A 26,726-nucleotide genomic window follows, 5' to 3' on the forward strand; every position below is an offset into this window, starting at 1 on the left:
GTTCAGGTTCGACCCTATTTATAAGAATGGGAAAAGGAATACTGCATCATCACTTTCAAACCAGAAAAGAACAATATTCAAAAAGATAGGGAGCTTAGTTTAGATGCTAGCTCTATATTCCAAGAGCTGGACTGCATGGTACTGATGTTCCAAAGTAATTTTTCAAATTACAAACAGATACTATTTCGTTCCAACACAATGGGCAAGTTGGATGATACATATATTCCAGCTGGTCATGCACCTTTGAACTCTATTTTTGTGGTCATAATATCATACAAAACGAAACGGAGAAACACTTGATATATAGGAGTAATATTGATATTGATGGAGTATGTTCCAAATCTTTAGTAAAACTAATTGTCCATGCATATAAACGTGTATGTGCGCAATTTTGTTATAGAAATTTAAAAACTTTAATGATGGGATATTTTTAACCTAAATTTGTAACAGATGATATTTTTATCCCTTTTCCCAAAGTAGAGGGGCATTTTTGACCCTTTTCCCTAAGTTTTAACCTATATTCTTAATTTCACTTATTATGGATGACTTCGTATGATTATTAAGAGTATCTTTCAGAATGTAATTTTATAGAAGTTAAACGATTTTTTATTTATTTAGAAGTTCGGACAAAGTAGAGCCATACAACACTAGAAACAAAGTTATGTGTATAGCTAGCTAGGAAGGACGGTCAATTCAGCCCAGATTCTTCTCCCCAGTGTGGTGTGATTTTATTCTCTCCTCCAAGAAAGATCGCGAATTGATGAAAAGCTTCGAGTGGCTTATTGGATTCGCTCGCTTGTATCTACTTCTGAGAAGCCTTAGTTTGTGACACGTGATCAATATGTTCTAGAAACCAAAATTGGTTGAGGCCTAAGGGTATGGTGTAGTGTCTTTATGTGGTCTTTGGACTATGTATTTTAGGTCTAGTTTAACTTCTTAACATACTATGAGAATCACACTCATTTTTAATGTTGGGCCCGACCTTATGTCATTCATGCTTTGACACAATATCTAAATTAAGATACTCCTAAATTGGTGCATTTCATTCAATTTCCTCTTAAACTATACGGATCTTAATTACCACATGTACTTGTCTTTTCTATAATCATTAGTTCCTCAAATAATAACTGGTCCTAATTACCACGTACCTATTGGCACGACCCAAATCGATGAGCAGTGACGGGAGTCTGACCTCTAGCGACCAAACACCCCTAAACACGTATCTGAAACATACTGAACATCAAAGGCCCATAAATGGCATAAACTGATCTCATAAAAGGGAAACATCAGAACTCTGTACAATTTGCATATATATACACGAATGCAAAAGAACAGTGCAAGCCAGCTAGGCTGCTACATATACTGTACACAAAAGAATAGAAGCCGACAAGGCTACATCATTTGACTACTACATACAACTGTCTACAGACCTCTAATGGAATAAAAGTTGTAGAAAGGATGGGACAGGGCCCCGTCATACCCATATGCATACGCATCTCAAAAGGGGCATACCAAAACTAACTGTAGCTCCGGATCGAATGGAGCGTACTGACCACTGCTAGACCTAGAGGTCCTACTGAGCTGGACCACCTGTCTGTCTCCCTGTACCTGCGGGCATGAACGCAGCCCCCTGAGCAACGGGGAGTCAGTACGGATAATGTACCGAGTATGTAAGGCATAAGAACAACATATATACATAAGAATCATGGATAAGATCTGAACTCATAAACTGAAATGATTGACTGCATGTACTTGTATGAACTAGTATCTGCCTAAATCTGCATAAATCTGCGTAACTGAAAATGCCTCTGTGGGCACATAATATGCATGCTCATATCTATCAATGATGGTCGTGCATCTATATGAGTGCGTATATAACGCCTGATGTATGTGCGTATATAACGCCTGTAAGCCTCTATAGCATCTCGTCATATCATATTGGCTCCTTTATGGCCATAATCAATATCACCATCATAGTAGTAATGCGTATATAACGCCTATATTTCTTCTCATACTTTACATATATCTAATATTCGCGTATATAACGCCTGATATGTGTGCGTACAATGTACATAAATGTATAATGAATGTAATGCATGACTAAGCTGTATGCACAGAACTGGCTACATAAGACTGGAACCATGAATAGAAGGATTACTCATAAATGGGGTACATGAACATCAAAGACTGAAATACTTCTAATGCTTCAAAGAGTAGAGTAATATGGAAGCTCGCTTACTCGCTTGTTGGATCATATCATAGGATCATGCCAAAAGAAGAAAAGAATGACCTTAACATACCTTGGAGTATCTCCAATCACCTAACCTCTACCTCTTGAACTTGTAAATCTACAATTTAAGTAACATAGGGCTTAATTAGGCTATTTACTTCGCTTACTAACCATCCTCAAATACGTATAAAGCTCAACGAACTATAGATAATAATTTCCTTTGTAAGCTTACAGCTCTCCAACTTCTCATTCAATCCCACATCAACTAAAATACTCACATCAACAATGGCAACATATATATGTATATATATATATATATATATATATCAAAATATACGTAAACCCGTTTCCAATCATCTCTTAAAATAACCCTATATCACTACATTGCCCTTCATCAACTTAACACTTCCACAATTACCTTCTCTTCACTTAACATCACTAAAACTCTTGATAATCAACTTAAATATAAGGGTAGAAATCATTTACATACCTTGAGGGGTCAAGAATCCCAAGAATCACTTCAACTTCAACTCCCTAAACTCCATAACTTGAAGAAACCCTAGAAGCAACCTTCTTCTTCACCATCTCGGTTTTACGGGGTCCGGGTCTTGTCAAATCTTCACTAATATGATGGAAAATATTGGGAGAGAATATCTTAGGGTTTTTCTGATTTTGGAATGAGGAAAATATGAAATAGGGTCGTGAACCACCTATTTATACTTGGAAGCCAAAAAGGCTACAGCGGTCCGGTTCGACGAGCGGGTCGACGGTCCGTCGACCTGCGCCTGCAGATGCAAGGCTGCGGGATCCTGTCGACGCCGCACGTCGACGGTCCATCGAACATGTCGACGACCCGTCGACGATGACTGGTGTCCTGCAGATTTTCTGATTCAGTTCAGATCACGTCAATTCGATTCGTTCAACTTCCAACTCTATAAATTGCCAGGAATATCTGCTGGTATCCTCGTACACTGGGTAAGACATTTTCTACCTCCAAACTCGGGCTCGGGTCTCTATTCCAAGGGCATACCCGACTAGGAAACCATAAGTTCTACTACTATGAACTCAAGGGGTGTAACACCTATACTCAGGGGCGGAGCCAAGTAGAGCTTAGGGGGTTCATCCGAACCCCCTTTAGCGGAACATAACACTGTTTATAAATGGTTAAAATTATTTTTTATGTATATATAGTGGATGTCGAACCCTCTTTGGCTTCTTCGTGTGTTCACTTCTTCGTATTTTGAACCCCTTTAATGAAAATTCTAGCTCCGCCGCTACTTATATATACTTGCTTTTCCTATAATCGTTAACCCATCAAAAGAAAAATGGAAAAAGAAGAAAAAAAAAATGGTGGCTGTATTTTAATGGAGGAATATATATATATATATATATATATATATATATATATATATATATATGGAAGGAGATGACGACGTTGGAATGGATAAATATAAAAGGAAATGACATTTTAATTTTTTTTACATATCTAATTAATGTGATGTGGTTGTTAGACTCTCATGCACCGAACGACATTTGAAATCACAATTGGACTATAGAAAAGTCAAGTAGAGGGGGGTGAGGGGTGGGGAGGGGAGCGGGGTAATTAAGACTAGACGTAGTTTAAGGAAAATTTAAATAACTCACGCCAAATTTAAGGGGATCTTTGGGTATGCTCCTTCATACTTTGATTTCCAACCCTAAATGTGCGGATTGTGGAGAGTGCTACAGTCTCACATTAATTGATGGAGGGGCGGAGTTTTCTTTGTCACAGTGAAGTCAGTTAACACCTTTTTTTGCCATAAAATGACATTGTGTAAATAGGTTAATATTTTTTATGCATATACGTTATATATTGAATTCGTTTGGTTTCTTCACGTGTTTACCACTGATTGATGGTATGTATTATAGCTTCTTTATAGAGTACAGTCAAACCTCTCTATAATGGCAGCGTTTGTCTGAAAATTTCATAGCTGCTATAGTGAGGTGTTGTTATGTATGTATACTGGCATTTCATGTTTACATCTCATTTAGCTATTATAAACCAAACTACGCAATTTTTTTCCTGTACTTTTTATGTTATAAACAAAAACAAAATACTTGTTAATTCTAAAATCTCAATTGATTTTCATATTCCATTAATTAAAAATTGAAGCGACTAATAAATCCATAACTAGTGGTACCGTACCGATAAAAAATTAAAATCTAAAGAACATATGCATTTAAAATTAATTGAAAATTTAAATACTTCATGTTTTACGTAAGAATTCTATAATTGTAGGTTGTTTCGTAAATTCTAGTCTCTTAGTGCTAATATAACGCTTGAATTGACGGAGATTTTTGTCCAAATTTTCAGCAAAAGGGAATTTAATAGCTTTTACTTGATGATTACCATAAGAATTTTAATATTTTATTTTTATACATAATTGTAGGAAAACAATCCGTAAGCTGTATTGATGTATGAAAGTCATTATATACAAAGTAGGTATGAAAGTCATTATATACAAAGTAGGTATCTCATTATCAGCATAATACTAGGCTAAATTATAGGACCTAATTACTATACATAAGGAAGAGAATATTTACAATATTTACGTAGACTATTACATAGTCTATCACACCCCCGCAGTCGAAGCGGGAGGTTGTCATACGCTTAGACTATCCCTGAAATCATCAAAGAGCACGCGCGGAAGACCTTTAGTGAAGATGTCTGCGATTTGGTAACAGGACGGGACATGAAGAACACGTACTTCTCCACGGGCAACTTTCTCACGTACGAAATGTATGTCCATCTCAATATGTTTAGTGCGTTGGTGCTGAACTGGGTTACCTGATAGGTATATGACACTAACATTATCACAATAAACCAATGTAGTTGTCCGGATGGGACAACGGAGCTCGAAAAGAAGGTTGCGAAGCCAACAGGACTCAGAGACGACATTAGCGACACCACGGTATTCGGCCTCGGCACTCGACTTAGACATAGTAGGTTGCCGTTTGGATAACCATGAGAGTAGATTATTGCCAAGGAAAACACAGTAACCGGATGTGGATCGGCGAGTGTCTGGACGCCCACCCCAATCTGCATCTGTATAAGAAACCAGAGAGGCAATGGAGGATTTGTACAGACGGAGACCAAACTCAATAGTACCTTGAATGTCTCATACTATGCGTTTAAGAGCATTTATATGTGCAACCTTTGGATCATGCATGTGAAGGCATACTTGTTGAACCGCATAGGATATGTCTGGTCTTGTGAACATAAGGTACTGCAAAGCGCCAGCCAACTTACGATATTGTGTGGGATCATCGCAAGAAGGTCCGGCCGCGGCACCGAGTTTGGCTTTGGTATCGACCGGTGTCTGACTCGGCTTACAGGAAGTCATGCCCGCACGCTCTATAATATCTGCTGCATAATTTTTCTGAGAGAGAAACATGTCGTGTGAAGTCCGGGTAACAGCAATACCCAGAAAATAGCTTAAAGGGCCCAAATCCTTCATAGCAAATTCGGCACTAAGCAGAGACATGATGGATTTTCTGAGAGCATCTGAGGAAGCTGTGAGAATAATATCATCAACATATAGCAGAATGTAAGCAATGTTAGAACCTCGACAATAAATAAAGAGAGAGTGATCAGATCAGCTATGTGAAAAACCAATAGTGGAGACATAGTCTGCAAAGTGTTGGAACAATGCATGGGGAGCTTGCTTAAGCCCATATAACGATTTCTTCAAGAGACAGACATGATGGGGATGCTTTGGATCCTTAAACCCAATAGGTTGATGCATATAAACAGTCTCATTAAGATTACCGTGTATAAAAGCATTCTTGACGTCCAACTGATGGATGGGCCAAGATTGTGCAAGTGCAATGGTCAAGACAGCACGAATAGTGGCCGGTTTGACAACCGGACTGAAAGTCTCATCGCAGTCAACTCCAACCTATTGAGACCTGCCATCACAGACAAGACGGGATTTGTGCCTCTCAAAAGAACCATCAGATTTCTTTTTATGACGAAAAATCCACATAGAACGAATAAGATTCACATCAATGGGACGTGGAACCAACTCCCACGTCTTATTTTTAATTAGAGCATTATATTCATCAACCATGGCAGCTTTCCAATTGTGGTCATTCAAAGCATTTACAGGATTTCGCTGGATAGGCGAGATAGAGATAGTGGTGGAAGTGTTTAAGTTAAACGGTTGTTTGGGCTATAAATCCCAAGTTGGCTGCGAGTGACCATGCGGGTGGGCTGTTGGGCAGTGGTCACGGGTGGAGCAGTGGGGGGGAGGGGCTGCTGGGCAGTGACGGGCTGCTGGGCAGTGGTCACGGGTTGCTGGGCAGTGGGGGGGAGGGGCTACTGGGCAGTGGTCACGGGTGAAGCCGTGAGGGGGAAGAGCTGCTGGGCAGTGGGCACGGGTGCAGCAGTGAGGGGATCGGGCAGGACCGAGGGAACGACGGGTGGAGTGGGCTGCGACAGAAAATGCAAGGTGTATGGAGAAATCCCATGATCCAAAAAATCATAAGAAGTTGGGGTTAGTGAGTGCAATTTTGAGAAGGGAAATTGAGTTTCCTCAAAGATGACATGCCTTGATATGATGATTTTGTTGGTGGATAAATCATAACATTTATATCTTCTATGATTCAACGGATAGCCCAAAAATACACACGGGGTGGATCTTGCTTGCAACTTATTAATAGTTGTAGATGGGAAGAGTGGATAGCAGAGGCACCCAAAATTCCGGAGATTAGAATAGGTGGGGTTCGTTGGTAGAGAACTTGCGTTGGTGATTTATACCCAAGGACCTTGGTGGGAAGCACATTAAGGAGGTATGTGGCCATTTGAAGGGCATGATGCCAAAGAGAGGGGGGCATGGAGGAGTGGACAAGAAGAGTGCGCACTATGTTGTTAATGGTTTTAATTTTTCTTTCCGCTTTGCCGTTTTGAGGAGATGTATGGGGGCAAGAAAATCTGAAATTTAAACCATTGGAGGCGCAAAAAGATTGAAAATGCCCATTGGCCGCCCATTATCACATTGAATGTTTTTTATGTCTCTTTCGAATTGGGTTCGTATTAATGCCTTAAAAGATAGAAAAGTAGAATAAACTTGGGACTTGTTAGAGATTGTAAAAGTCCAAAGAAAATTACTATAATCATCAAGAAAGAAAAAATAATAGCGGTGCCCATTAGAACTCAAAACAGGAGATGTCCATAAATCACTATGAATGATATCAAATGGCATAGTAGTAAATGACAATGAATCATAAAACGACAATTTAACGTGTTTCCCCAAAGGACAAGAGGTACAAAAAGAAGTTCGGGCCCTAATACATTTAATTAAGGCATTACTACGAAGAGAACTAAGAATAGCATTTCCCGGATGCCCGAGTCGGGAATGCCACAAGCTAGGTGATGCGGCAATGAAGGTTGATAGTGGAGTGGTCCGTTTTGTGGCAGTGATAGGATACAATTCCCCGGTGCTCTCACATCTCATTAGGCGGCTCCCCGTCGGTAAATCCTTCACAGAAAACCTAAGAGGATCAAACTCAACAGAAACATTATTGTCCTTAGTGAATTTACGTACGGAAATAAGGTTTTTGATGAGTTTTGGAGCATGCAAGACATTTTGGAGACGTAATTAGGGATTAGGTGGGGATAGGGATGTATGACCATAACCTCAAATTGGAATACTGCTACCATTACTAACAACGATTCCAGAATTATTGCTCAAATTAAAATAAGACGTGAGAGTACCTGAGTTGACAGTCATGTGGGAAGTCGCTCTGATGTCCATGTACCAATTATCATCTGGTTGATGCATGGACAGAGTGTGCATGGCTGCCTCCACGTCCGTTGGAGTGTACCCAGAGTAGGATGGACCATCCATAGAATAGGCCTGCTGAGGTGAGTGTGGACCCGCACCGAGAAGGCCACTGCCGGGCCGTGGCGTCGTGGGACGCTGCTGCCACGGTCTTGTTGGATACGGGCATGGGGGCAGTGCCCACTGCTGTGGCGGCCAGGCAGGCCAGTAGTAGCCGCCTGCTGGTGGCTGTGCCGTCGGCCACTGACCGTGGCTGGTCTGTCCGCCGCCGCTGCGGCCGAATTTCCCACGGTTGTTGTTGTTGTTATTTCCCTTTCCCTTGTTCCTATTGGAATTCCTGCCACGATTATTATCACGACGGTTGGTTGAACTATTGGTGCCACCAAGTGGCGGGGAAGGAGCATCATTATCAGCAAGGAAAGCCGCGGGACTAGAATCGCGGGCACGTTCCTTGGCAGCGGCGTCTTCGAGCTTGAGTCTGGAGCACACTTCAGAGAAAGAGGGCAACACATCCTTCTGCTGGATGGTTGTGACAAAGTGTGCATATGTCTCCGGTAAGCCTGCAAGGAGGCGCAAGACCATACGTTGGTCGGACACCGGCGACCCCACGTTGGCAAGTTGATCCGCGAGTGACTTTAGCCTATTATAATAGGCCATAACCGAGCCGTAGTCGGCCATTTTTGTGGTGGTGAATTCAGTTTCAAGGTACGCTGCCCTTGAGTGCTTGTTATCTTAGAAAAGTTGAGCAACTCGATTCCAAGCCTTCTCCGCAACATCATCCGCCACGAGAATAGAGGTAAGAATATCATGGGATACGGTGGCGTATATCCATTGGAGGACCACCGCATCGAGCCGTTTCCAGAGCGGAAGATTAGCCGCCTTCGTTGCGTTGTACGCGGTGAGTTCGGTGGTGTTAGTTGGTGGTATGATGTGCTCAAGTACGGAGTGGACGCGGGCTAGAACTTTGAATAGTGTCGCCCATTCGTGATAATGGCCGGTTTCCATGTCAAGGGTGATTGGTATTAAAGATTTCACATTCGTGACATTTACGTAGACTATTACATAGTCTATCAATAATATATCTGTTCCAAACTATTATTACACAATATTTGAGTATGACTGTTATAGAGAGGTAATTTTACAAAAAGTGTACCGCTATAATGAATGCCACTGCTGTTATAGGTAGAATGTTGAATGTTGTTATAGAGAAGTAAAATATAACATGAAAAATCGATTCCGAAAAAATCAGGCCGTTATAGTAAAATGTTGTTATAACGAATGACAATTATGAAGAGGTTTGACTGTAGTAAGATATTTAACAATCCATACGACCATACCCCATCTTAAGCACATTACTCGGTGGTAATACGCGTGCATGTCACGTTTTTTTATATGAGAAAAGAATAGCTGAAAATGAAGATAAACTTTTCTAGATACTAATTAATGGAATAACAGTGCACAAAACTTTAATTCAAGCATAGTTCATCATGTAAGCGCAACTCTTTAATTATGGTGATTTAACCCGAACCAATTGGATGTGCTGTGCACGGTATAACCTTCGAGTTTTGGCTTGTGGCATATAGTCATTTAATTTATTCATAAGAGTGTCATCTCTTACGATAGTTCATGCGTGTGATATTCCCAAATGGACCATTTGCTGGATTTATGGTATATTTTATGATAGCGAAACACTAATGGGGTTGAGTCGTTGAGGATTTATTTCTTTAAAATTCTAGAATAATTTATCAATTATTTTAATTGAACAAAATGAAACAAACTCCCTACTGAACGGACCGAAAAGAATTCTCAGATCTAAAGATGGTAATTAGGAGAGACTGCAAAATATCTACTGCATGCAACTTTTTTCTGTTTCATTGTATATGGTTTATAAATTATTTTAATTGAACAAAATGAAACAAACTCCCTACTGAACGGACCAAAAAGAATTCTCAGATCTAAAGATGGTAATTAGGAGAGACTGCAAAATATCTACTGCATGCAACTTTTTTCTGTTTCATTGTATATGGTTTATAAATGTCTGGTCCCCTTTTAAAGTAAGTGCCTAGCTGCCGAATATATATCAAGTTGGGTGGTGGCATATATCTGTATTAATGGTTATGGTGAAGGGATAAGTTCTTGGGGAAGTAAACAGGACCAAGACCAAGACCAATCAGTGGCGGACTCAAGATTTTGAGTTTGGGGTGCTGGACCCAGGAATTTTGAGTTCGGGGGTGCTCTATTAACTATTTATATTTGTTTCCTTTATATTTTCTATACAGCTATGCACTCCGTGACTGAATTTAATGGGTGCTGGAGCACCCAAAATTTGCACATGGGTCCGCCACTGGGACCAACCCTATAGCTTTGATGATAAGTTCTTATGGCTATTTCTTAATATTCTTTTCTTTATAAATCACTGAGCAAAGATAAGGTTCCTTTGGGATTAAGTGTAGAAAAAAAAAAACAGAAAATGTTCCTTTTGAATCATTTGTTTGAGAACCTTTGACTTGCCCACTTACACGGTAATCATCAACTTGTAAATCTTTGAATTAAGCATATATCATTCACGGTACGTACTTCTGCTGTACTGGGTTCTGTTTAATTATGATAATTCGTATCCATCTGCTGCAGCTAGCAAACAGAAGAAATAATTAATAGCTTGAAATAATTGAACCTTTACTCATGCACCAAAAGCAATGAAACACTCCTCCTTCCGTCACCATTTATGTGATGCACTTTGACTGGATGCAGAGTTTGAGAAAGAAAGGAACAAAGATCATATATGGACCGGCCGAAAGACTATTCTCAGCTTTTGACATTATAGATCATCTTGGACATATATTGATTCTATTCTTCTGGCTCTACATTCATCAAGCTCGTAAATTTGAAATTGACTTTGAAACTTGTGTTCTCAAACAGGGCACATGTATATTTGTGTTGACTATATAAATCATTTCTTAGTCCGTTTTTATTTGCCTTGGTGATGGATGAATTGACACGGCAAATTCAAGGTGAGGTGCCATGGTGTATGTTGTTCGCGGACCGAGACTCATAGCGGAGTTAACGCTAAGCTGGAGAGTTGGAGACATACTCTGGAATCTAAAGGGTTTAAGCTGAGTAGGACCAAGACAGAGTACTTGGAGTGTAAGTTCAGTGAAGCACCTTAGGAGGCTGGCTTGGAAGTGAGACTTGGTACCCAGGCCATCCAGAAGAAAAGTAGTTTCAAGTACCTTGGGTCTATTCTGCAAAGCTGCGGGGAGATTGACGATGATGTCACACATCGTATTGGGGCAGGGTGGATGAAATGGAGGCTTGCTTCCAGAGTGCTATGTGACAAAAAGGTGACACCAAAACTTAAGGGCAAGTTCTACAAAGTTGTGGTTAGACCGACTATGTTGTATGGGGAGGAGTGTTGGCCGGTTAAGATCTCTCACGTTCAAAAGATGAAAGTTGCCGAGATGAGAATGTTAAGATGGATGTGTGGCCACACCAGGAGTGACAGGATTACGAATGAGCATATTCGGGATAAGGTGGGGGTGGCCTCGGTGGAAGATAAGATGCGAGAAGCGAGATTGAGATGGTTTGGGCATGTGAAGAGGAGAGACACAGATGCCCCAGTGCGGAGGTGTGAGAGGTTGGCCATGGATGGTTTCAGACGAGGTAGGGGTAGACTGAAAAGTATTGGGGAGAGGTATTAGACACGACATGGAGCAACTACAGCTTACCGAGGACATGACCTTAGATAGGAGGGTTTGGAGGACCCAAATTAGGGTAGAAGGCTAGTAGATAGTCTCGTTTTCCGTTCTTATTAGTAGTCGCATTATCGCAATATAATTTCTTCTACTCAAATTTCTGTTATTATCTGTTATTTCCTGTGCTTTGATTATCCTGTGTTATCTGTGTCGCATTATTTCATTTCATATCGCTTTGATTCTCTTAACCTTATCTGACTTCTTTTAATGCTTTTATTGAGCCGAGGGTCTTTCGGAAACAGCCGTCCTACCTTGATAGGAGTAAGGTCTGCGTACACTCTACCCTCCCCAGACCCCACGATGTGGGATTTCACTGGGTTGTTGTTGTTGTTGTTGTATATAAATCATTTCATAGGGATGAAATAAAAAGTTTAAAGTTAAACTGTTTTTAAATACAGATTGGTAGAGTATCAGGGTTTTGGGACACAAAAGGATAGTGCATCATAAAAGTTGGGACAGCGGGCACATTAAAAAAAAGATCGAAAATGCATGCAAAGACTTTTCTTATAAATCAAGGACTATGTAATTATATATGTTATAATCTTTTCATAAGTTGTTTCTTCATTTCCTACAATGATAAATGAAAAAATCACAGCAATGTCCTCTTGACTTCTCTGAGATCAATATAGTTCTGCAAAACAGACATTGTGTCACTATCAAAAAGTCTTACTCAAATCCTAGAAAAATATTCTCTTTTTGGAGGGAGTGAAGTTGTAAGATTCATATATGCAAGAAGTAAAGAACTGGGTATCTGTCAATACATGGGGCTGAGTGACCAAGCTAGCTAAAACTGCCCTCACATTGCATATCTTGATCGTTCTCTTTTTTCGATTTGTCGCATTGTACAAGCAATATTCTTCAAGGAGCAACATCAATAAAGTACTGTCGAATATAATTTGCTTATTCCTCGTTCAATTGCATTCAAATGTATAATTGAGTTTAAATTGCCAAAGGGATGTTAAAGAAATATGGTTTTCACAGGGGATGGGACTGCAGGGAAGCAGAACTACTGCAGTATAATTAGTAGTATTAAATGGCAAATCACATATGAAATTTAAACATGACTACCAGTCTCAAACTCAATCTGCCTTCTTATCCCTTAATCCTTATATATTAGGCACTATTTAGTCTTAGATCACAAAATATCACAACATCAAAACAAAACCAAAAAAGAGAAGAAAATTAAAGGAAAGGGCTATACACTCATTATGCACACACTCAATACAGCATCAAGAAACCGAATGATGTCTTTTCCTGTGAAATGGAAACCGACTTTCCGAATTTGCTTTTCCGATTAACGGCTTTGAATCTCTTATGTGGAACATTGCGTTGAGTTTGCTCAATTTCTTGGTGAATGACTTGAATAACTTATTGGCAGGATGTGATTTTACTAGGCCTTGTTTCATAGACACGTGATCTTTTTCTAAATCCGTAAGCCTCATTCTCATTCTTGCTACCTCAAGCTTCAATTCTCTATTTTCTCTCCTGACTGATGCATAATTATCTCTCGGAGACATGCATCCGCTTCCTACTCCACTGCCTGAACGATGAGGAAACTGACTGTTCATTGACCCAAAAAATAACTGATTTTGGCCCCCATTCATTGCATTTCTCAGTCTGATTTGTTCAAAATACAGCACTTGAACTGCCATTTGCACTGGCAACCGCTCATTTTGTGCAGCATGACTGCAGGCTTCTTGTGATAATTTCTGGCAATCAATAGTTTTGCACAGTCTATACCGTTCAGAGTCCTTAATGTTCGGATGAACCTGCAATAAAAAATTTACATATGATGTTCAAACACATTAACACGTGAAGGTAAGAAATTAAACGTGCAGAACTGGCAACCTGATTCATGTATATAGAGGGAACAAGAAGTTAATTTCACATATGGTCACTGAACTTTATCTAATATAACAGTAAAATCAGAAAACAGCATTGAAGTAACTGAACATTATCCACTATAATAGTAAAGTCATATTAAAGCTTACCTTAAGGAAAATATCTACAGCTCGATACAGTCCATCATCAACTAGACGGGCATGGTCTGGAAGTAACTCTGCCAGTGCTGTAAACTTTGATGGTGTTAGATTTGAATCTAGTGCAACTTCTGTCAGATAACTGTCCAATAATTTTGAAACCTTAAGGATTGAGTTTTGTTTGGGAGATCCAGGGCTGTCAAAGTCATAAACCATTCCGTTTTCATCTCTTAGTTGGTTATTATCTTCTGCATCATCCTCGTCCAAATTCAAGAAAAAGGAAAAGATCCTTAAGATTGAATCAGTGTCATATAGAGGGCTATGGTTGTTTCCATTTCCAGGTATAAGGATATCCTCGAGAATCGCCTGATGCAGTTGAAGACCGATGCGCCTCTCTAGATCAGATCTGCAAGAAGTAGATGCTAATGCTCCTATTGCAGATTTTAACAAACTTGAAAGAAAGGCCATTGGAACTGTACTTTTCCTCGACGGTGTTGGTAGCAAGCCAACTATTGTTTCAACAGTGACTCTTTGTTTCTTTTGTAAATCCAAATCCAAGAAACTTCCTTTAGCTAAATGAGGATCCTTAACAATGAGCCCCTGAAGAGAATTTTGTGCATAGTTAATCAAAATTCTACTTATAATGTCTTGTTTAAGACCTTTCGTCTTAAATGCAGATAAAACCCTCTGAAAAAATTCCAGACTCAGCACTACTAGTGATTTTCCCCACCAGTCCGACGCTGTCTCTATATCAAGGCTTTGAATAGGTTTGGATGGGAAATTATGCTCCAGCTTCAAAAAACCAGATGTAAGTTGCTCTTTACAGGCATTATTTGCAATAGCATTGATTAACCTACTGACAAGGTTGACTTCTTCTGATACTGGTAGTAGTTTCTCACAGCTGTGAAGAACAGATACTGAGTTGGATATGCTTGGGAATACTGTGTCCTTTAAGAAAACTTCGGTTCGTATTTCTAGGTTCTTATCGGCGATGTCTTCTGTCATTTCCAGGAAACTGGCTGCACATCTTAACATTGCAACATTTGTTATGGTAATCTCAATGTTTACTCCATAACAGAACTTTGCAGCGAGTTCAAATGCATCAGATCCACCAGGAAGACCAGAAAGATTCAGTCTTGACATCTTTGAATCTTTTGCCTCCAGCAGCAGCTTTCTAAATCTTCCACTTCTAGAAACCAGAGGAAACTGCAAAAAATAGTCTAAATACATTATAAACGCGTCCAAGTGGTTCCTATAGGAAAACCTCAATGGCTGCAGATAATGGCATTACTTTCTGTTATTTTTCCTTTTACGACAGTATGACACAAATTGATTTCATCTGGATATGGTAATTACGTGGATTGACAACTTATACAAGTAAACTTTTAATAGTGATTTTTAAGCAACCTGTCTGTAGACAAATCATTCATTGGGTTCTGCTGTTTTAGCTATACTTGAGTAGTTCAATAACTTATGAAGGGATCGGTAGATCAAAAATAAAGGAGCAAAGCAAATTTAGGTACCACGTTATTCATACCTTGTGAAGAGCAAAACTGGCCGCTCCTACTTCTATTGTAAGATCACTAGAAACATCAGAAATTGGCCTGCCACAGGAATTTGGTCAATGGTAAAAAGTTGCAAGAGAAGTCATGAAATAGCACATACGTTGCAAATTACATGTCAAGAACAGAAGACCGGAATATTTTGGAGTCTGAAAGTTATCTTGATTCTGCTGGCAGATTAAAAGTAACCCCAAAAATCTGTAGGGAAGCATAAAAGACCAATCCAAAGCCTGAGAGGCAACAAAATTTGAAGTAAGCTACAATACTATCTGTGTTCTGTTTTTAGATTCCATCTAGCAAGTGGCATTAACTTCTGGTTCATCCTCTTAAATCTATTCCAAAGTTGCGTGTGATGGAAAGGTCTATCATAGTCTAACAGGCTACAGCTAATTATATGAGACATCTGAACTTGCCTAGGGCCCTCTGAAGGTGAAAATTATTGAAAACACTATAGATGTCCCCATACCATTAACACCATACTATGTTGAAACAAGAAAACAATCAGCATGGCCGAATTGAATGCAACCTGTGGTCAATGGTTTCAACTGAACATTTCAGCAATAAGTTGAGTGCCTGTGCTAAAATTTCAACAAATATTAAATCACAAAAGTAGAATAAGTTGAGTGATAAAATCTTAAAGGTTGAACCCTCTGTATGTTGGATCCTGTTTGATCTGTCATGTCCAATGAATGCAGCCTTAAATTTCAACCTAAGCTGGAAATTTTCATTTTTTTGTAAGTCAAGTCCTATTAGGTTACTGATCTAATTAATATGGACTTTAAACCTTTAATGCACCTTGTTACAACCCAATACAATCAGATTTCTGGAGAATTTATTAATTAGGAAGAGTAAGTAATTAAGAAGAAAGAAAAGAGAAAGTAGTACCATTGGGGTCTAGAAGTGGGACGAAAAGACCTGCTCTTCACAGATATGTTTGTCTTCAATTCAGCAACTCCCATCTTCTCAGCCTGCAAATTGAGTCCACCACTCCAAGCAGCCCTCACAAACTAATACTTATGCTTTTAATTAATTAATAGCTATTCATTTTAACAACACATCAAAGTTGTAGTATGTAGTCCGAAACTATGCTTAATAACTTTATTTGCTGGCATGCTATCGAGTGCGTGTGTGTCAAACGTCTTCAGGGGAAGAAACTGGTCCTCTCTCTTGAGTAAGGAGAAAGTCTCATCAACCCATGCAAATGGATTAGGATTCAACTAATTATTTTTATGCTATCAGTGTATTGTAGCAAATTACCTACCTTATTTTTACCACGATTGCACGTATGTAATTATCTTTAAGTGAGCTGACATAAAAATTCATTTGGACTGTCAATGTGTTTCAAGTTAAAAATTAATAACGATGGTATAAAATAAAAACTTCAAACGTTAATTATAAATAATTGTCTAGTTGTACATTTAGGTTGAAGTGAAAGGATATATAGTGCTACTTTACGGTGGAAAAGTGACTTTTTCATTTTTCACCATGTTTTGTTTGTTTTCAACGATGAGTAAATTCCTGAATGCTTGCGGTGCTCTTAGGGTTTGTAATCATGAGTGGTGAAAGCTACATGACCTCTTAAAAAACTTAATTATGGATGAAACTCAATAAAGTAGAAAGACAGATCATTTTGTGATTGTGCTTTTATAGGAAAAATAGCAGTGCATTAAGGTAAGTATATACTATATGCTTTGACAGAACTCTCGAGACAGTTTGGTAATAGTACAGTAAAGTGGTTTAAATGGGATACCTTTGAGCCACCCACGCAAACTTCTTTCTTTTGCCACCAGATGTAGCTTAAGGGCTTATGTTGCGAGCGTAAAAAATATTTATATAATCTGGTCACTAATAAGGTAACAAAATCTATATGAGAAGTGTCACTCGATAATTTAGTAAAAATATAACTAATCTGATATCATAAATTAAATTGCATTGATAGTGTACTCATTATAGTGTTGGGATGAATCATGGAGTGGTCCAACTAACTCAGTGTTGTTCCAACATTGATGTGTTATGGGGGCAATGATTGAAATGACCCCACTAAATTCCAATTCTTATTTTGGAGCTGGCAATGGCTGTGGGTTGGGATCATATGATGGGATCTGCAAACAGCATAGCTTTGAGGAATTGCATATGATAGTGGATCTTTTCTTTTTCTGAAGCTCCTCTTTGTTTGACGATAAAAATGTACTTTCAGTTTGTCCGGGAACACATTGCAGGCTTTCTCCCAACAGGAAACAAACCAAGCTAAGACTAATTAATCTTTAAGTTCTCAAAGAAACAGTTACTTTATATGAATAACTATTATCTAAACTCTGCTTTCTCTGCCATTATGATAACACTATGGAACTTGAGATCTAACAACTTGGGTGCTTACTTCCATAATAATCCACATACCTTTTCTTATTGACACATTAAAAGCTTTTCCTGATCCACAGTCGATAATAATCAAAATATACGTATTAATAATGAGTTAATACTTGCATATTACAATGTAAGATTTTACAAAATGTTTCCTTTTTTCTTGCTCTTCCATTGAAGGGGTTGGTAAGATTTTGGATATAATGGAGAGCAAGACCCAAATGGGATCTGTCAAACGATATTTGTTAACATGAAAAGGTCAAGATTTGACCCCACCGCAAAGGTTTGTCGCTATAATGATGTGTACACAAAAGATGAAACCCCACAAACATTTTAAAATTTTCGGAAGAAACAACTAGATAATGCTCCTATTTTTTTGTCGTCTCTCTTTTGTGCATGTGAGATTCATAGATTTTAGAGGCAAATAAAACTTCCTCACATTTTCAATCGAAAAAAACATCTAGTCTAGAGAAAAAGAAAAGAACAAGATGTGACAGATCTGTATAAAACTTGATATAGATTTCTCAAATGGTACGGTCGAATATCAGCTTCATACGTATGCCAAAAATTTGCAAAGCAAATAGCCGACACCATTAAGGGAGAGGGGAGAAGAAAAAAAGAAATCGTTTTGCTGCATTATATGTTGCCCGGATTTACATTTAGTCTACTCCAAAAATTTAACTTCTTTCTCTATTTGGGAATTCTATCTATATCTATAAAACATATCTAGGACCCCACAAATAAACCCTTACCAAAAGGGTCTACTTAAATTTTGTACCGTACAAATTAAAATGGATGTAGCAAGCACAATCGGATAGATTAAAGAGCCCAGACTTGACCATGAGCAAGCTGATCCAACTTGAAGAGTGAACCTGAGGAGGGTCAAGACGCTTGATTATTAATCGACTCCAAAAGTAAAATGCCAATACAAATGCAGACGTGCTTGGGCTGGGGATTTTCAGGCGTCTTCAATTTTTACTAGAGAATATATCCTTTTAACATTGCATAGACACAGATATTCATCTGGTTAAGCACTTTCTGGGAAGAAACACTACCATCCGTCAAGTTGAACAAATGATAAAATTTACTCAAAATAATTTCCAAGTTACGACTATAAGAAAGATGAAAGCCTTGTGAAAATGCCTTAGAATGAAGTAAAATAATTACTGTCATTTGAAATTAAATTGTTCAACAGAAAACTAGCAGTGCCTTGGACAGGTTAATATTTGCATGCACATATAGAAACACCAAAGCATAAGATTTATACAAAGATGCGGCATTTAAGTGGCAATCAACATCAAGAAAAAAAAGTGCACGGCTGAGATATATACTGCAAGGAATTCAAGTGCCACCTACTTCTGAAAAAGTGTGGTGATATACTAACAACTGCACAAGTTGCCAACTCAGGCAAGGTAAAAAAAAAATGCTCTGCTATTGTCCTTAGCTAACAATCAAAATCCAGCTGTACTCACTTCAATGTAGTGCCAAGAGCAGTCAATATCACCCAGGTATCCGCTTGTTGCCTCAGGCCAAGTACTTAAACAAGTTTGGGTTCTCTTTGTCTCTTTCCAAGTAGTCACGAGTGATCAGATCTTCAATCCTCTTCTTGATTGCTTTGAAATCAGGCTACAGATAAAAAAGTTATTACATTAGGATAGGCACAATAGAATATTCAACAATTAGAATAGACAAGCTAACACGTCTCTCCAACTAGTCTAACTATTTTTCGGGATAAAATGATTTTGAAGGCAGAGAAAACACTTGGGCAGGGAATATGATAAGCCATATTGGCAATCTTGGATTTTAAGGACGACATCTCAAAGCACAAAATTTCCAGCACTCTGCATATCCTACTAGATATATCTAGCACCGATAGTGTCTGGCTATTTTCACTATCAATTAGATATTGATACCTCTCTTTAGTTTTGAAGCGGTCACACATTCCCCGATCTAGAGGAAATATACATACATACATATACATAACACCCTAGAGGTCATGGAGAAAAGTGAAAATTTCAGTATTTCCTTCCTAGACACCTATGAAGGAGGGCAAGTGGTTAAATGCTTAGTCTTTCCTCAAAAGGTTACTCCATTTTGGACTGAAATTGCCCTTTTTCATTTAAATTTTGACGAAGACGAGAAAGTTATTAGAGAGAGAGAGAGAGATAACAGGACACAGACAAGTCAATATCCTCCCATTGCCCCTCTGTCACATTGGTAGGTGAGAAATGGAAAATGACAGGAAAAGAAAGGTAAAGACAAAAATAAATCTAATAAAGAAACTCAAAGAAGTATTATGGGTATTTCTTTCATTCTCGCCATCTATATCAAAAAATTAGATTGAACTCGAGCAACAGTCTCACTTCAATGCCACCTTCAAAAAGTTGTGTATTCAAAAGTCAGGAAAAATCATGCACCGCCAATGCAAAACTATGTGGGTAAATTGTATTTAATCCGTCTTCTATTTCATCATCACCTTCCATTTTTTCCAATAGTCAGAACTAAGAGAAGCAAAACAAGTGATAACAGTTGGAGATATTCTATCAGCAAACCAATCCCTAGGACATTAATCACTTGTTCAAAAAAATGGAAAGAGGTTTCAAGTAACACGCACTTAGATAGCAAGAAAGAAAATGAAATGTTCCAGCGTGGAACAAGAAAATTCCTCCATTTTAAAATAATACCATGGTTATTTAGGCAAGCCAAAATCATGTCCACTTTCGTAAATGGAATACCTAACCCGAGGAAACCCAAATGGTTAAGATGTGGCATACCTTAAACATGCGGCTCAATTGCTCAACACACTCCAACACGAGCTGCTGATGAGGAAGCACCTTCCGGCTCTTCATTATGCGCACAATACAAGCATCAATTGCATAACGCCTATCCTTGTCAACATCCTCAACCACTTTTTTCCTCTCATCCACCGGAGGCAAAGGGATCTGGATGGTACAATTAAGTCACTGAGAAAAAGTGTCCCACATGCATATATAAAGGAAGCAAGTGAAATACAGGTAAGCTCTAAACAGTAAATATACCCTAATCCTCCTCATTCTGTCAGTGAACTTGGAGTTGAATGCAAAATGATCCGTTGACGAAACAGTTCTATTGCTAGGCTCTTTAGTCAGAATTTTATACTTGGCACATGATAGGGATTGAAGCAATCTAACCAAGTCATCGTCTGCCAAATTTAACTGACTTTTGATATCTGAGTAACTCAATCTATCTGAAGCATTAAACAGTAATAGAGCAGCAGCCTGAAAATGAGAACATTAATCAGTAACCATATTTGGTATCAGACAGAGATCTGCAGCAGAACTATTTCACAAATGATCACCTGGTAAGTTCCCACAATCAGTTCAATAGTTTTTGCGTCAAACTTGCCATTGATATTACATGTACCCAGTGAATAAATCCACGTCAATTTCCTGTGCTTCGTTTTCGTCTGATAAAATTCCTTGAAGACTTCTACACACTTCACCTGATACCAACAGCAAAGAGTAAATCACCCATAAGAACAAACGAGAAAAGATCAAATCAGCAGCAGAAATTGAAACATTATATCACAAGATCAGATCTCACCATTTCCATAGGGAGACTCAGATCAGAAGATTTATAACTGGGCCAAAAGCCAGTTGTAAGAACTGTGACAGTCAAATCAATTCCGGGACTAGCTGCCGAGTTGTTGCTGAGATATTCTTGAAAGTGGTTCTGATTTTCCTTCGCCAACGTCAAGTCCGTCACCTGTTTTGTTATTTCAAACAACTAAGTTTTAACGAGATAATTTAAATGGGGAAAGATAAAATTTAGAAGTATAATATATTCTCCTCACCATTCCCTCCATCTTTGAGGTAAACTGTCCACCACACTGCTGCTTTAACTTTGTTAAGATAAGTCTTTCGTGGTCGTCATTGGCACTTTTATCAAAAAGCAGTCGACGAGAAAGCTTCTTCCTACATAATTATGAAAACAGCGAACATATCCAACGATTAGAGATGTAACAAGAAACTAGTTACTGGGTCAAAAAAAAGTTTGATGGAGCTTCCAACCTGTAGAACTCAGCAAAAAGGTCCTTGTCACTAATATACGCAAGAAGCTTGACCACCTACATAAAATATAAATGAATATGATCCTATACTAATAGCTGAAAGATCATGACCGCCAGAAGACGAATCCAGATAGTGCTACCTTATCCAGTGTCTCCTCAATAGCATCATCACTGAGTTTTTCACTCCCACCCTTCTTAAGGATATTATCACAATAAGAAGCAAGAAGCTCTGCACTAGAACAGCCAGCAACAACCTTGTTACAGAAGACCTCAAATGCCTCTTTCAAAGCCTATAAAAGTTCAGAAGTTAGAAATCAGAAATAATATCTCAAATTATTCAAGGTAAAAAGTATAACCACACAACTGTGAACGACTGGCTGGATATACCTTGTGAAAGAGAGAGTTGTTTGCAAAACTGTCGGTCACATATGCCATATACTTGTCATGCAGCTCAATAACCTTCCTAACAAAGACCTGAGGAAAGAGATGGGTACACAGTTAAAACCATCTCCTGTGCTATTATACAAAAATTCAACTTAGTAAAATTCAGAGAAGTGGATTACCTGCTCCTGTGAGCCACTGGAACTTTCAGCCTGTAGAATTATATATAATGAGTTACTATCCAAAGGGAAAAAAATAGCTCACAAATATTAAGAACAGCACGTGGATGCAACTTCACATAATATTCTTATTTCTGCTAATGCTTTTCACCGCTCAAATTCCTTGTTCTCTATAAGAGTTGTTACTTTAGGCATACTTCCCCTCCCCCTTCCCTTGTTTTTTTCCTACTCATACTCCTAAGATGAAACCTTTTTTCTTCTAGTTCTAGAAGTATGAAAAATGATTAAAACAAGAAAAAAGGTCCAAAAACCATATTGTCAAATGAAGCGCATGCTTAATTGACTGACCTTGTTACTTGCTGAGTCTTCGGCCTGTTGAACCAAGATCATGCCTTCAGCAGTGACGTGCTGCAAAATATGAACCAACACGAAGTATTTAACCACCAAAAAAAAAAAAAACTCAAAGAACACCCTTTGGTTGCTAAACAATGACATAGAAGACCATACCTGCTTAAACATATTTGCCACTGGTTCCAACCCTTTAGGTATTCTATGGAATAATCTATACATTCGAGATAAATCCTCTACCTGACATGAACAGAGGGTGGAGGAAAAAAAAAAGACAAAATCATCAAATAAGAAGTCAAATATTTATACCGACTATTAGACACCTAATATGACAGGAATTAATACCTTATCATCTCTAAGCAAAGCTCGGCATCCAGAATGCTCCTTCTCAAGCAATTGATTGGTATACACAACCAATAACTCATTTTGCACTTTCTGCATCACAAGTTTAGTCAGTTGATAAATAGATGCAACCAAAGGCACTTTTAACATAACTCATTTCAAAGCTGAACAAACTTAGCCAGTAAATATCAAGTAACAACTTAGAAAGTAACGACACGATAAAAACAACATGAAACAAATTTATCAACATCAACTTTTCTTTTCGTAAGATGTCTCTTAATAAAAATAAAAACATCACTGACTAACAGCCCTATGTGCGGCTCAACAAAGAAAATGCGTTTTAAGGAAAAAGAATATGAACGAGGAGATTCATTAATGGTGCACAATCATGGAGAAACACTTTTCATTTAAAGTGGAAAATTTTTACAGTTTCCCTGTAAATTCTGCTCCAAAAGGGAAGCAGAATATCGACCAAAAAGGAGCACAACATCTCACTGATAAAGCTAGTTGTGAATCAAATGACTCAGTTAGATGCTCTTGGCTTCTCAATACACCAGATGCATCCTCTCTTCCTCCTCCAAGTACAACTAACAAACTAAAATGGAGTTTTAGAAAGAAGATTTTTTCCATTTCGTAAGTATCCAGTTTATTAAAAAGAAAGCATAACAGAGGAATGACGTTAACTATCAGACAACAATTAATGGGAAGTCAAAACAGCTTATTTTGAAGTTCTAAATGGCTTTTCTTCAGTAGTTAAAGTGCCACGAAAATACTAATAGTTCAATTTTGAAGTGCCTCATAGAATACCAATACTGACCTCCAGAAGTTTTGTCTCGCTGCTAGAGTGTAAATAATGAGAAACTCTATCCTTCTCCTTTTTCAAGCACTCCTCTGCCTGTTTTAGGAATAACAGGTATCAGCATTCATTCTGGGATATAGATACAACCAACTTATGCACTAAAACATTCAGACGGGATTTTTACCTTCAACATATAATCTGGACAAGAATCTTCCACAATCCAGTTTGATGCTTTTCGAGAATAATAAGCTGCAGTATCTTTAAGCATGGCATCTTCAAAGTCACTTTCGTAGTACTCCATCTCCCCCATTCCAATTTCGACAAATATACCTAGCACATTCTTCAATAAAGCTCTATCAATCTGCTCACCCTCACGTTCTTGATCAATCTGATAAAATAAAAAAAGCGGTCAATGAGGCCCTTATTCATGGAACATAAAAGGATACAAAATTGAATCAAATGAAGAAGGCATGACACTTGCCAGTGCTATAACTGCATCTCTAGCTTTACTTTTCAACTCTTGATAAACCTATTTTCAACAATCACAAAAAGTAAATATCAAGCATAACAACTATATGAAGAGTATTTATCCCAAAAAGTTGAAATATAAAAGATCTGGAAGAAAATTAAACCAACTATCACATAAAATGCCAAAGACTAACCAAATCACGGAAGCACGTGAGGCCAACTTCATTAAGTGCTGGGAGTGACCTTCGAGCAATAAAATACCGGTCAAGATAATGGAAGAACCGTGAAAGCCACCTAACCATAAGTTTGTGATTTGCCCATCTTTTCACAAGCTCCCTCAGCATAAACTCATCGTGCTTCTCTCTCAAAGAAGAGAGAACCTAAAAAATAATGCAAAGACTGATAGGAAGCTTGAACAGGAAAAAATGAGCCATGAGAATGCATTGTGCTAACTCAACAAGTATTTTAGATGAACTTGCACCATTTCACTGTTAATGATCAATATAATATACCTTTACATGTGAGTTTGTGTTGGCAAAATGAAGTATAGTTACTTACACAAGTAAATCACCTCAATGACATAGGAATTAGGTCCATACATATGTTTTGTTCAAATATTTAACGAATTCTGAATTTTGTGAACAAATAATCATGGCAAGAATTAACCCCACTTAGTGCATTACAAGTTCATAAACATTATCAGCCCACACTTATACCGTCAACAAAACTTCAACCCCTATGAGCCATGTAAGGCTACTTTGATACATAAATCTTATAGCAAATGGTTCTTACGGTAGAATTGATGTATTCTTCAAAAGCTTCCTTGTATTTCTCATACAGCTGCTGAGAGTAATCATGAGGGGGCTTCTGTGTACACATGTTATAGATGGTGCTATTCTTCAAATTAAGGATAATTCAAAAAGAAATACCAACCAAAATGATGACAAGTTTAAAGCAGTAAACGTGATTTAGGAAAAAGAAAAGGAAATCTAAGCATAAAGAATGTTATGGATACGTGTAAAGCATCATGTACTCTTCAGAGCTGAATGAATCTGGAGACCCTTCCAAGATTTTCTTTAATTTTGTGATTCCCTTCTGCATGAACTCCCATCCTTCCTCCAACTCAATAGTCTTCATCTGGTTCATCGTCATTTCCGGTAACTCTTATAACCACAATCTGCATATGAGCAATTGAAAACCCCATATTAGCTTATCCGGAAAGAAAAAACGCCACATTAACATGACATTATAAAAGTAATTTGTAAAATCTAATCACACTCCATGCAGGCTTGCCTGCAGCAACTACAACAACAACAATGCCTCAATAACAAACTAGTTGGGATAGGGTACACATCATAACTTAACTAGTAATTATTAAATTTATTTAATAACAACGAATCCAAGCCCACAAGACAACAGTATAAAACTACTTTGTAATAGCCAATCCCGCTCCAAGCAGCAATATTAAAAATATAACTATTTAACTTTCAACTGAAAACAATTATAATATAACGATGCCTCAACCACAAACTAGTTGGGATAGGTTACATCAAAACTTGACTAGTTTTAGTCTGTAGTTACAGCATTATTACATTGTAATTATGTATATCTCCATCACCGTTCATTATGTATCAAATCATAGATAATCAGATATTATTAATTGTTTATTGCTAAAAGACAAATTAGTATATCATGAGAAAGTCAAGCGATTATGGAAGCAAATAAGAAGGTATAATATTGACATGTAAAATATCACAAAGAACAATAATACATCGGAAGCAAACAAAAGCATTAAATTACAATTCAATAAACTTTGTATTCTATCAATAAAGGGCTAGGGTTAGGGTCAAATTATAGATATAGCGAAAGGAAAATACGCAGAGTGCGATGAAGACGTACGGTATTGTTTGCTTGAGAGAAAGAGAAAACGAGGAGATAGCGCAAAGCTAGGGCAGATGAGAGCAGAGCCAAACTTGCTTGAAAATATAACAAAAAGAAGAGTTTTGAGGGAGAAAGAAATAGAGTGCGGGAAGAGAGAGAAGATGAGGCATTAATTGGCTACATAATTGAGTCCATCTGTTACTTTCTCATTCGGGCTACAACTATTTTGGGCTTCAGCGGACTCGGCCCTAAGAGCCCGTTTAGATTAGCTGAATAACAAGTGTCTTTTAAGCGTAACGTTCTGAAAATTATTTTATAAATAAACAGTTATGTATTTGGATAAAAGTGCTTAAAGAATTTTTAAAAGTAAAGATAGTATTGAAATTAATAGAAAGTATAAGAGATAAAAGGACAAAGTTGTTGGTCAAACTAAAATGGCTTTTAAGCCAAAAAATAAATTGGGGTTAAACAACTTCTTGGTTTTGACTTATTTTAAGCATTTTTTAACTAAATTAAGCTGTTTTCTATTTTTGCTAAATACCTAAATAAATTAAAAAGAGCTTATAAGTTGATT

The 26,726-nt window shown here is 37.9% G+C and overlaps 2 protein-coding genes across 4 annotated transcripts; both read right to left on the reverse strand.

The window, feature by feature from the left end:
• Positions 1-12,801: 12,801 nt before the first annotated feature.
• On the reverse strand, positions 12,802-17,060 carry LOC132608483 (BTB/POZ domain-containing protein At1g03010-like). Its single transcript, XM_060322418.1, has 4 exons — positions 16,231-17,060; positions 15,321-15,387; positions 13,796-14,989; positions 12,802-13,573 (listed from the first exon to the last, which is right to left on the reverse strand). The coding sequence occupies exons 1-4, from the start codon at positions 16,302-16,304 to the stop codon at positions 13,034-13,036; spliced, it is 1,875 nt and encodes a 624-aa protein (XP_060178401.1). The 5' UTR covers positions 16,305-17,060; the 3' UTR covers positions 12,802-13,033.
• A 1,146-nt stretch (positions 17,061-18,206) lies between these two features.
• On the reverse strand, positions 18,207-26,330 carry LOC132608452 (cullin-1-like). 3 transcript variants are annotated; one of them, XR_009570386.1, is made up of 21 exons: positions 26,171-26,330; positions 25,287-25,448; positions 25,064-25,163; positions 24,466-24,651; positions 24,285-24,332; positions 23,988-24,191; positions 23,822-23,899; positions 23,008-23,097; positions 22,822-22,902; positions 22,663-22,722; positions 22,318-22,347; positions 22,142-22,228; positions 21,895-22,044; positions 21,756-21,811; positions 21,539-21,659; positions 21,289-21,450; positions 21,044-21,187; positions 20,745-20,963; positions 20,481-20,648; positions 19,179-19,332; positions 18,207-18,578 (listed from the first exon to the last, which is right to left on the reverse strand). XR_009570386.1 is itself a non-coding variant. In XM_060322416.1 (20 exons), the coding sequence occupies exons 2-20, from the start codon at positions 25,421-25,423 to the stop codon at positions 19,231-19,233; spliced, it is 2,223 nt and encodes a 740-aa protein (XP_060178399.1). In that variant the 5' UTR covers positions 25,424-25,448; positions 26,171-26,330; the 3' UTR covers positions 19,004-19,230. The 3 variants fall into 3 exon arrangements, 2 of the variants coding, with proteins under 2 accessions (XP_060178399.1, XP_060178400.1); XM_060322416.1 differs by lacking the exon at positions 18,207-18,578 and having other exon boundaries at positions 19,004-19,332; XM_060322417.1 differs by lacking the exon at positions 18,207-18,578 and having other exon boundaries at positions 19,004-19,332; positions 26,149-26,299.
• Positions 26,331-26,726: the final 396 nt, after the last annotated feature.

The sequence above is a fragment of the Lycium barbarum genome, chromosome 1 (genome assembly GCF_019175385.1).
Source record: "Lycium barbarum isolate Lr01 chromosome 1, ASM1917538v2, whole genome shotgun sequence".
Taxonomy (NCBI): domain Eukaryota; kingdom Viridiplantae; phylum Streptophyta; class Magnoliopsida; order Solanales; family Solanaceae; genus Lycium; species Lycium barbarum.